General features: G+C 43.2%; 1 protein-coding gene across 1 annotated transcript in view; it reads left to right on the top strand.

Annotated features, from left to right (window-relative positions):
* Positions 1-12,498, top strand: part of TAFA1 (TAFA chemokine like family member 1) — a gene marked incomplete at both ends in the record, with an annotated part of 422,084 nt that overhangs the window by 375,197 nt on the left and 34,389 nt on the right. The window contains one exon of the mRNA XM_081319076.1: positions 2,688-2,828. Within this exon, the coding sequence (XP_081175202.1) occupies positions 2,688-2,828 (141 nt within the window). The remainder of the gene's footprint in view (positions 1-2,687; positions 2,829-12,498) is intronic.

Below are 12,498 nucleotides of genomic sequence, written 5' to 3'. Positions count from 1 at the left end.
ATATTGATCATCTGCATAGTTTGAAATATATCCAGTACAGGAAGGAATTGGTAGATCCATCAATTTTGCTCAGTTTTTCATTTTGCAACATTATGTTTGTACAGCTCATTTTGGCATCAGGTTACAGGATTTGCTTTTAAAGCTGTGCATTTAAGTATTACATGTGCGTTTTGGACTTCAGCACTTAGTGCTCAAAGTCTTGGGTTTCTGTCAGCAGATAGGACATTTTGACCAAGCGTTTTCTTTACCTGATGGCTGCTTGAATAACCAATTCATGCCAGTTTTTCTTGTACTGTAGTTCTGCATACTTGCAAGGGGGTAAGGTGGGAATTGTGGTTCTCAGGCTGGAGATGACCATTATGTAAACAAGCAACAATCTCACAGTTTTAAGGCACCAAGTGCAGACAAGCTAATCATTAATTATGGAGGAAGGGTATTTGCCTAAAACACTGGAAGTATAAAACTTTTGTATACTGTGGTATGTAGTTTCATTCTCATCTGCAATACAGATTGTAACCTAGCCATACCACATCTGTCAGTCTCCTGCCATGTTTGAGCACAGATAGTCCTTGACTTAACAACAGTTCATTTACTGACTGTTCAAAGTTACAGTGGCTCTGAAAAAAGTGACTTATGACCATTTTTCACACTTATGACTGTTGCAGCATGCCTACAGTCAAGTGATCTAAACTCAGATGCTTGGGAACTGACTCACATTTATGACGGTTGCAGTGTCCTGGCATCACATGATTCCCTTTTTTGACCTTCTGACAATCAAAGTCAATGGGGAAGCCTGATTCACTTAACAACTGTGTTACTTGACAAATGCAATGATTCGCTTAGCAACTGTGGCAAGAAAGGTTGTAAAATGGGACAAAACTCACTTAACAAATGTCTCCCTCAGCAACAGAAATTTTGGGCTGAATTGAGGTCATATGTTGAGGACTACCTGTACATCTAACCCAGGGATCCCCAACCCTGGCAACTTTATGACTTGTGGACTTCAATTCCTAGAATTACTCAACCACATGGCTGGCTGAGGAATTCTGGGAGTTGAAGTCCACAAATGGTATAGTTGAGAAAGCTGGAGATCCCTGATCTAACCTATGATATGGCAAGGCTTTGCCTTGATTTGTAAACCTAAGGAATGTGAAAATGCTATAATATCAAAGCTGTCCGTCTAGTTCATGTAATTCAATCCTATCTACACTGATGGCCATTGTATGTCCAGGATTTCAGACAAGAATTCTTATTACCTATGAAATATTAAAGATTGACTGCATTAAAATTATGGCCTCAAACACTCCCCAGAAATCATCCCAGCCCCATTAGAGGCTTAAGGCAGATCATCTGAATGGATTCATTCACTCCATGAAGTCCCCAAGGCAGTAGTCCATGTTATCTTAAATTGGATATGACTACAGCAAGGAGGTGCTAGAAATCCATGTAACATCTTTGAGACATAGCCAAGATCTAACATAAGACCACCTATATGTTTTGGGCTGCAGATTATCTGAGATTAGGTCATGGTTGTCTGTAGGCAATGAACTCCAGGGCCTTACAAGACCCAGACCTCAAGAAATAGAGAGTGAAATTCCTTACCACCAAAACGTTGTAGGGAGCTCTACCAGCTGTCCAAAAATCAAAACCAGGAGACTGTAAGAAATTTCAATGAGCAGCAGGAGAGCCAGAATACCAGCTAGATTATCAGCTGGACTCTATGACCCAATTTCCCATTCATCTCCAGTTCTTCAGGAGCAGGATCTCAGAAAATATGTTGCTGATATTCAGGGCCACTCCATTAATTAATTTACTGGCAATTATTTTCAACTAGTATTTATGTCTTCAGATAACAGAATTTGCTTTCATCTGGTAATTTTTTTGCAATGTAACTTCTGGTAGATTTATTTACATATCTACATATTCATATGGTGGGGGGGACACTCTTGGACTTGTTTCTGATGTCACGGCAACTCAAATTGACAAGGTGGAGAGTTTTGGGAATGGCACAGAAGTATGTATGTTTTTTCTTACCTTCACTTCTTTTGCAGTGGTGGGGATGTATCTCAAATTCAGGTTCCTCTCCTTTTGGAAAGGGTTAGGATCATATGATATATGACCACAATTTGCCTTTGGAATGGGCAGAAACCCCGGGTTTATATTTAAAAAAAATAAAACAGTGATCTTCCTGGATATTAAATGAAGAGTCAGCGCATATCTAGGTTGCAAATATAGAAATCACCTGTATATTTACCACTGCAGAGTTACTTCAAAGATTGGAGGAAGAAGTAAAATTATTATTTTTTTTCACTCTCTTTGCATCTCTTTCCAGATTTTTTGATTAAACACATAAAAGTTTGAGTTTATTGCACTGTATTGTATAATATGAGCTGTGGTGCTGCAGTGGTTAGAATGCAGTATTGCAGGCTAATTCTGCTGACTGCCAGCAATTTGAATCTCACCAGCTCACATTTGATTCATCCTTCTATCCTTCCAAGATCGGTAAAATGAAATCGTTGTAAAGCACTGTGAAGCAGTATATAAGTCTAAGTGCTATTGCCATTGCTGTATGCACAGGTTACATTTTTGAAATCCTGTCTTTTAACTCCACCCAAATACAAAATATTTAAATAATTGCTTTGCTACCCAGAGCAATCATAGCAATTTTGTTTTTCCTTTGTTTTCAGAAGGAGGAACATGTGAAGTTATAGCAGCACACAGATGTTGTAATAAGAATCGAATTGAGGAGAGATCACAGACGGTAAAGTGTTCCTGTCTACCAGGGAAAGTGGCTGGGACAACACGGAACAGACCATCATGTGTTGACGGCAAGTAGCTTGTACTGAATGTCATATGAATATGGGTAAAATTTTATAAATGCAAAGAAGTTTGAAATCAAGAGACCTGTATCGGCATTTTAATATTGCTGTTACTTAAGGCTTCCATGCAGAATTGGAAATGAACAAAATGAATTTAGTTAAAACTGTCAAACAGTCTGAATTTTAAAACTTAACAGCAAATACAAAATACAAAGATTTCTGAAAATATGAAGTTGCTATGGAGAAGAAATAAAAGAACTTTGCAAATAGAAATCAGACAGATTCAAAACACTGCCATTTCTTTCACTGTAAGATTTAATTTTAAAAGCAATCAAGGGGAACAAAAAAAACCACCCCTTTTTTCTAAGAGATCTAAAAACTGTATGAGTCAAAGACAGGAATGCCATAAAATTTGCATTAGCCTGTTCATTACTGTTCAAAAAGCCATTATATTCCTTTTTTTTCTGGCTACCATAGCACAATCTACTTCTCTGCATAGCATTTTACTGCAATAGTCCTTTCTCCTTATCTTTGCACATTACACTTATATATTTAAGTTTTGGTACAGACCACAGTATAAAATAGATTGTGTAAACTTGCATATCATGTGCACAGAGAGATTATTATAGTGTATGAAACTCAGGCTGTTTTTACCTAAAGAGGTACCACTTTTTACAATTCTTTCTTATTCTTGCAGAGGGGATAGTTACTCCAATTGAAATATTAGTAAAATGAAAAAGATTTTCCCTTCTATCCCCTCATCTAAATCATTGAAGACATTAAAGAATATAAGACAGAGCTTTGGGGTACCCCACTGCATACTTCCCTCCATGTAGATGTAGTTCCATTAAGGACCATGTGGTTGCTCAGCCAGTTATGAATCCATCTGTCTAACCCACATTTTTCTATTTTATCAGGCAGTAGGCTGTAGGTACTTGTGATCTACTTTATCAAATGCCCTATTGAAGTTCAAGTAAACTATGTCCACGGCATTTCACTGATCCTCTAATTTTGTCACTTTGTCAAAGAATGCAAAAGGATTTGTCTGGCATGATGTCAGCTTTTAGTATTAAGGAAACTGAAATGCCCAGACCTTTTTCAGTGTTTGAGAAGGTCTAAGTAGGGAACATCTAGAGTGCTGTAAAAGTGCAACATTATCATGAGTAGAAAAACAAGTTATAAAAGACATAGAGTTCTGTTGTCCAATAAATAACTGCTGCTCCCTTCCAGGAGTGAGTTTCTCATTCAGCCTAATAGAATTAGTCCCACTTGAGAGGTCCTTGGTGCTCTCTGAACTTGGTTATTTTCTTACAGATGTTTCATAACTCAAACTAGATAACTAAGTAAGCTAATGTCGATTAGGACTGATGATGTTACCTAATTTGGATAATGAAAGCTCTGCAAGAAAGCAACTAAGCTCGGAGAGCACCAAGGACCCCTCATTTCAGACCTGAATTACAAATATTCTCCTTTATTAATCCTACTTTAGGTTTAACTACAACTCAGAAGCAATCATAGGATTTAAATTGTGATGCAACTTGCAAAAAACTGAAGACAGGATATGTGGTTTGCATATGGATATTGCTTTTTAATTTCAAAAAGGTCCCTTTATGTTGCCCTTTGTTTAATTTATCTTGATAGATTAATACCTGAAATAGCCGCAGTGGATGAGATCTCTTTTTAGTCACCAGCAAATTTTATCTGACCTTATAATATAGTATAAATACTCCAAAAACAGTAGTAGACCATGCTATGTTTTCTTTTCTCTAATTTCAGTCTTTCTGTTATCTCTTTTTTGCACATAAAGTCAATTCATAACAGAGCAAGACCATGATCATATAGCTATTTATAATAATTATGTGTCTTTGTACAAAACTTGGATATTAATTCAGAATCACTGAATGAGACCTTTATTATTTATTCCAGCTGACAAAATTAAGTATCTTACAACTCACAGTACAGCTGAACTCTATCCCACAATGATTCTCGACTTATTTTTTTTAAACACATACAAACATATGCACACTGTATTTCCTTTATCAGCTTGATAAATATTGTTAGAGACTCCAAAATTATGAAAATTAATTATTTTGAGTTTTTAAAGTGTGCCTACCTTTTTATATGATTCATTCTAATTGCCAAAACAGATATAAAGGTAAAAAGGTAAAGGTTCCCCCGCATATGCATGCTAGTTGTTTCCGATTCTAGGGGCCGGTGCTCATCTCCGTTTCAAAGCCGAAGAGCCAGCGCTTGTCCGAGGACGTCTCCGTGGTCATGTGGCCGGCATGACTAGACGCCAAAGGTGCACGGAACGCTGTTACCTTCCCACCGTAGTGGTCCCTATTTTTCTACTTGCATTTTTACGTGCTTTCGAACTGCTAGGTTGGCAGAAGCTGGGACGAGTAACAGGCACTCATTCTGTTACGCGGCACTCGGGATTTGACCCGCCAAACTGCCGACCTTCTGATCGACAAGCTCAGCGTCCTAACCCACTGAGCCACCGCGTCCCTAAAACAGATATACTAGTAGATTAATAATTAAATTAATAGCATACAGAAAATAAAAGAAAAGGATTTCCAGGTCTTTTTATGAGAGTATACTAAGGATCAGTAATGCATCATTTCTGTCATTCTTAGGTGCCATGCAAATTATGTAGAATTAAAAATGGTCTCGAGATCAGATCACCAATGTCAAGACTTCACTGTTCTTTCACAAGACATTAAATGTAAGGTTGCTGACATTTTCTGAGATGAGATGGTGGTCTCATATAAGATTTAAGCCAAAGATAGATAAGAGAGAGAAAGAGAGAGATGAAATATTTTCAGGGAGGTCACCATATAAACAATTATTGTTAACTGGAAGATATTCTAGTTGCTGTAGTTCTTAAATATCCAATTTATTATATTAGATATATGCATAATACATTTGCTCAGTGGTCAATTGATCACAAACCAGTTTAATGTGGAAATCTTGCCTAGTTTTTGAATTTCATGGAATTCTCAGCATGTAAAGGAATACTGATATGAAGCAAACCAATAGCGTGAAGATTTTCTAGACCATCATTTTCCCCAAATGCAACCTCTGTAATCCAACCCTCCCGGTAAGCACAACATGTAACATGTACTGTATGCAGAATGCCATGTAGAAGCCTTTCTTCCCTGGTTTTAGAAGACAGTTGGAAGAGCTAAATGGGGTGAAGCAACTGAATCCTTTCTCAGAAGATTAAGGTATCAAAACGGTTCCAATGGTGTGTACTTGGCCCCCATCTCCAAATAAACTGGTTGTTATGGTTAGGATGCTGAGCTTGTCGACCAGAAGGTCAGCAGTTTGGCGGGTCGAATCCCGAGTGCCGCGTAGCAGAGTGAGCGCCTGTTACTCGTCCCAGCTTCTGCCAACCTAGTAGTTCGAAAGCACGTAAAAATGCAAGTAGAAAAATAGGGACCACTACGGTGGGAAGGTAACAGCGTTCTGTGCGCCTTTGGAGTCTAGTCATGCCGGCCACATGACCACGGAGACGTCCTTGGACAAGCGCTGGCTCTTCGGCTTTGAAACGGAGATGAGCACCGGCCCCTAGAGTCGGAAACGACTAGCACGCATGTGCGGGGGAACCTTTACCTTTACCTTTAATACAAGAAACAGAAGAATTTCACCTAAATATATCCTATCTAGAGTTCAATAATGCGAAATTTAGAGTTAATGAAAGGACATGCACTTGGTTCTGGTAGCCTCTGAGCCAGTCCTTGATAAATAATTTGTATTATATACATAACTCCTCAATATCAGCATTTGAATCTAAGGGAAATTGCTCACAATCAAAAAGCCAATAGTTTTCTATTTATCTAATATGTACCTTAGATGCTATCAGAGAGCAGTTCTCTCTCAACCCCTTAAAAGTACTTTCAATCAATTCTTATTTCTACAGAAAGAAAGGAAAATGTTATTTTAAATCTAATGAGTCAGCTTCTCCTCCCTCTAGGTGTGTTCCAGCCTACCTAAGGAGAAATCTCAGGGTTCCTTGTTGTTAATGCAGTATCTGTAGAAATAACGAGCTGGCTGTGTAAATTATTTTTTCACTCCAGGAAAAAAAATAGAGCCTTTCTTTCTAATACATCTCTGGAAACTGGACAGGAGATTTTGTGCCTTCTTTTTTCACTGTTTCAAGGAATTCTGATGATTTCATTTGTTCAGAGAGGTGCAAGAAGAGACACAAAGTGCATCATTCCACACTCAGATCTATTTAATACCTTCAGACAGGGAGATGCAGAAGGAAAATGAGTGTACTCATACAGCAATATTCAACATCTGTCTATTTGCTCAGAATTCTTGGTATTATGTATTTGATCACGTATAACTTCCTTTAAATATTCTTCCACGGACTTGTGCGCCCTCAGGGGTGCTCCCCCCTCCTGGGTGTGACCCGCCTTGCCAGCCGATTATAACTTCGAGGAAGGGCCCATTTATTGGGACCCTGAGAGTTGGCTGGGCACGGGTAGGGGCCTTCGACGTAGACCTAATAAGAGGCCCCTGATTATTTTTCTGTCAAAATTTTTTAGGGGGTTAGGGAGGCGGGAGGGTTCTTTTGGTTGTTTGGATAAGGGGGGCTATCCAACTACCGCTGTTCTGGCTAGGGCCGATGTAGATCGCAGAGGGGAGGAGCGGGGGTCGGTCACCTCCGGGGCTCCAGGGCTGGTCGTGGGGCTACCTATTCCCACGACATCAGGGAATGGCAGCAGATGTAGGAGCAGAGGGCCGTATCAATCTCAGGGAAGGCCTCTCCGCTGCTTACAAGCGGTGAGGCACTCCGACCCTCTGCCTCTACCCCAAGGTCCCGGGAGTGAGGGTGTGCAGCCCCCTGAGCTCCGGCTGGTGTATTTGAATGCCAGGTCTGTCTCTAATAAGGCTCCTCTCGTTCGTGACCTGGTCGAGGGTGAGCAGGCGGACCTGGCTTGCATCACGGAGACTTGGTTGGGCCCAGAGGGCGGGATTCCTCTGGTCGACCTTTGCCCACCAGGTTTCCGGGTGCTGCACCGGCCTCGGGCTCAGGGTAGGGGTGGGGGTGTGGCTGTTGTTATGAGGGAGACCTTGTGTCCGCGGGAGGCCACCGTTCCTCAGATAGTCGGGTGTGAGTCTCTCTTTCTGAGATGCGGCCCTGGTGCGCAGTTGGGCTTGCTGCTGGTGTACCTTTCGCCTAGTCACGCAGCAGCAGCCCTGCCTGAGCTGCTCGATGTCCTCTCTGGGCTGGTGGTTGAGTTCCCCAAACTTATAGTTTTGGGGGACTTCAATCTACCATCGCTGGGAGGATCATCTGAGTTGGCTCGGCTGTTCATGGCTTCCATGACGGCCATGGACCTGACGCAAGTAATTTCGGGACCGACTCATGAGGGAGGCCACACCCTTGACCTAGTTTTCTTATCTGGACGGTGGTTAGATGATCTTGGTGGGGGCTCTCCAATTATTATGCCCCTGTCATGGACCGATCATCATCTCCTGCGGCTGGTCTTCCGTTTTGCCACCCCCCGCCGTGGGTGTGTGGAACCAATTAAATGGTACCGCCCCAGACGCTTAATGGATCCCCAGAGGTTCCAGGCAGCGCTGGGGTCCCCACCTGCCTCCCTTGCTCACAGCTCGGCAGACGCCTTAGTGGAAGCCTGGGAAAGGACGGCCACTGAGGCTCTTGACCGAGTTGTACCCCTGTGGCCCCTGACCCGGTGCAGATCTCGTCGAGCTCCATGGTTCTCTGCGGAGCTCCGGGAGATGAAGCGTCGGAGACGGGGCCTAGAGAGCGGTTGGAGGTCCAGCCGATCCGAATCCGACCGATTGCGACTAAGAGCCCACATTAGGTCTTATCTCGCTGCGATAAGGGAGGCGAGGTCTAACCACTTCGCCACCCTTATCGCGTCCGCAGATAATCGCCCGGCCGCCCTGTTTAGGGTGACTCGCTCCCTCCTAAATCAGGAGGTGAGGGAGGATCCCTTGCAGGGTCGTGCCGAGGAGTTTAACCAACATCTGTCGGACAAAATCGCTCGGATTCGGACCGGTCTGGACTCTGACTGGGCAGAGTCTGACGATCAGGACACGGGCGGTCTTGTCGATATCACCTGGGAGGAGTTTGATTCTGTGACTCCAGAGGAAGTGGACAGGATCATGGGGAGGCTGAGCACCACCACATGCTTATTGGACCCGTGCCCTTCCTGGCTGGTCTATGCAGCCCGGGAGAGGACACGCAGCTGGTTCCAGGCAGTTATATCGGCTTCTCTGAGTGAGGGTAGCTTCCCCGCCGTCTTGAAAGAGGCGGTGGTGAGGCCTCTCCTCAAGAAGCCTGCCTTGGACCCAGCTGTATTAAACAACTTTCGTCCTGTCTCCAACCTTCGCTTTCTTGCGAAGGTTGTTGAGAGTGTGGTGGCGCATCAGCTCCCTCTGGTCCTGGATGAAGCGGATTATCTAGACCCATACCAATCGGGTTTCAGGCCCGGGCACAGCACGGAGACGGCATTGGTCGCGCTGGTGAATGATCTCTGGAGGGCTCGGGACAGGGGATATTCCTCTGTTCTAGTCCTATTAGACCTCTCGGCGGCTTTCGATACCATCGATCATGGTATCTTGCTGCGGCGTCTCAGGGGACTGGGAGTGGGAGGCACAGTTTTACAGTGGTTCTCCTCCTATCTCCAGGGACGTTCGCAGTCGGTGTTGGCAGGAGGGCAGAGGTCGACCGCGAGGTCTCTCATTTGTGGAGTTCCTCAGGGGTCGGTCCTCTCGCCTCTCCTGTTCAACATCTACATGAAACCGCTGGGTGAGATCATTCGTGGCTTTGGAGTTGGGTATCATCAGTACGCTGATGATACCCAACTTTTCCTTTCGACCCCAAACCACCCCAGTGATGCCCTCAACGTGATGTCCCGGTGCCTGGAGGCGGTTCGGGTCTGGATGGGGAGGAACAGACTTCAACTCAACCCCGACAAGACTGAGTGGCTTTGCATACCTTCATCCCGGGTTTATTCGGATATTCCACCTCTGGCTATGGGGGGTGAACTATTACCCTCCGTAGATAGGGCTCGCAACTTGGGAGTCCTCCTAGATTCACGGCTCACCTTGGAAGACCATGTAGGAGCTGTGACTAGGGGGGCCTTCGCCCAGGTTCGCCTGGTGCGCCAGTTGCGGCCCTATCTTAGCCGGGATGATTTGTGCACGGTCACTCATGCGCTCGTGTCCTCTCGTCTGGACTACTGCAACGCTCTCTACATGGGGCTGCCCTTGAGGACCACCCGGAAGCTCCAACTGGTACAGAATGCAGCCGCGAGAGTTGTGTTGGGAGTCTCCCGATACTCCCACGTTACACCGCTGCTCCGTGAGCTGCATTGGTTGCCAGTTGTCTTCCGGGTGAGATTCAAGGTACTGGTAACGGTGTTCAAAGCACTCCATGGCATGGGGCCGGAGTACCTTAGGGAACATCTGCTGCCGGCATCAAGCTCCCTGCGCCCTGTGCGTTCCCACAGAGAGGGTCTCCTCAGGGTGCCACCGATCAGAGAATGTCGATTGGTGGCCCCCAGGGGGAGATCCTTCTCTGTGGGCGCTCCGGAGCTGTGGAACCAGCTACCGGTAGAGCTCCGGATGGCGCCCGATCTTCGCTCCTTTCGTCGCGATCTCAAGACCTTTCTGTTTGTACAAGCCGGCCTAGCCTGATGGGGATTGGTGGGGTTTTTTATTTTTGGTGGTTTAGTTTTTAACTTGGTGTTTTAGAATTCTATTTTAACTGTTTTAATATGGGCAACTATTTAATCTCTTTTTAACGTTTGTATTTAGTATTTTATTCTGCCCTGTGAACCGCCCTGAGTCCTCAGGGAGAAGGGCGGTATACAAATATTATTAAATAAATAAATAAATAAATAAATAAATAACTTCCATGGACATTTTTGCATATTATCTTCATTTGAGAAATGCTGCATCTGAAAGGTGTGCTTATAAAGAAAGTAAGTACTTGGCTTGGATCCTGCCCAAGGGCGCATTAAATTCAAATATATTTGGACTGATTGTTTGCTTGGTTCAAGAGTGAATTGCAGAATCAGTGAACCTACAGATGTTGCTCTCATTATCGACCATCCTGAGTAAGCTTAATTGAGCAGTTTCAAAGGGCAGAATTCTTTGGCCTAAGATTTTTGGCTTTTGTAAATTCTGTGATTAAAAATACCTGCTTTGAAGCTCTTTCATAATTATGTGAAAAGGGGTCAAAAAAGGGCAATGGACCATATGAAGCAGCGTTCAAGCTACCCATCAAAAGAACTTAATTCAAATTCAGCAAAAGGGGAAAGAACTTCCATATGAGAATCCTCCCATGAGCAGCATTACTAAGGTTTCTGATCTCATACGGAGAATGATCCTTAGTCTGGCAGTCTTTTCCCACAACCAACTTGCTTCCTTGAAATGCAGCTTCAACCCTTCTCAGTTGTTTCCCCCCTTCCCTGTAAATCCCAAATGTTTTTACTGGGTGGAGAGTAGGATTCCCTTATCTCTCCATGCTTGCCCCCACTCTTGCTTTTCATCCATATGCAAATACTTATTTAACTATACTGCAGCTTTTGGTGTTTTCCTGATCTTTGTACCATCCATGGCACAGTAAGTGGATTAAATGGGAAAGTTTCTTCTTTTCTACATTTTTCTGGTCCAACATATGGGCCAGAGATGACACTGAATCCACGATACCTTTGAATACAAAGCTACAGTACACAATAGGAAGTTCCAGACTTTCACTATATAACTTCTTGACCTCATCCTTAGCCTGATACTCCCTATCAAGTTGACTTTTTGAAGCCATTGTTTTTCCATTTCCTTTCTGATGAAAAAGGGATTGTGATGACTAGTGAGTATTGCACTTCAGTTCCATTCATTCTGGTGATCCAGCTGCAGACTAGTTTTTAAAGCCATACAAAATCAAAGCAAATGAAGCTGGCTATATATTGTGCCATCAAATATTTCACTAACTTATCTCTGATGCCTACTGAAGTTCTCCCCACTGGAAATTTCGGTCTGAAGGGCTGGCAGAGAAAGAATTCCAAATGGCAAGAAAATCTTTCAGAGAGAAATCCAAGGTAATAAAGAAAAAGTCAAAGATTGGTCTGAGCCAAAGGACTTGGTGCTAAGAGAACAGTTCCAGAGAATGAAATCCAGCCAGGTCTCAGAGAGGTTAAAGTTTAACACAACTCTGAAGTTAATGCAATAAATTACTAGAACCACTCAATGAAAACACTGAACATTGCAAAGGCAACTAGCTGTAAGTCATTCCAGAAGAGAGAATGCAATAACAATATTTCCTCATCAATAAATATATCCTTAGTAGAAAAACAAAGTGTCAAGTGAGGAGTGCACAAAGAGGCACACACAATCATAATCTGAGCTCTGAATAATTGTGAATTGTGTAAATGGCAACAGAAGGTAATAGACGAGTTTTCAGAACATGGGGACTCTTAGACCTATAGAAAGACCAGTGGTTTGGGAATTCTTTCTTTTCAAAAGAGTTCATCACAATAAGAACATTATAATGAGAAACATTCTTGAGTTGGCTTGGGGTGTTCTGTTTATTTCCCCCATCCTTTTCATTATTATTTTTGAGCTATCGTTCGTCTGAGATATTATTGCTGATTTTAGTAAGCCATTCACATAACCTCTTTGGCTGGAGGGTTGGGTA

Source organism: Vipera berus (genome assembly GCF_964194415.1).
Source record: "Vipera berus genome assembly, chromosome: 2".
Taxonomy (NCBI): domain Eukaryota; kingdom Metazoa; phylum Chordata; class Lepidosauria; order Squamata; family Viperidae; genus Vipera; species Vipera berus.
Note: the sequence above shows the minus strand (reverse complement) of the source record. Positions and strands in the feature narration are given on the sequence as shown.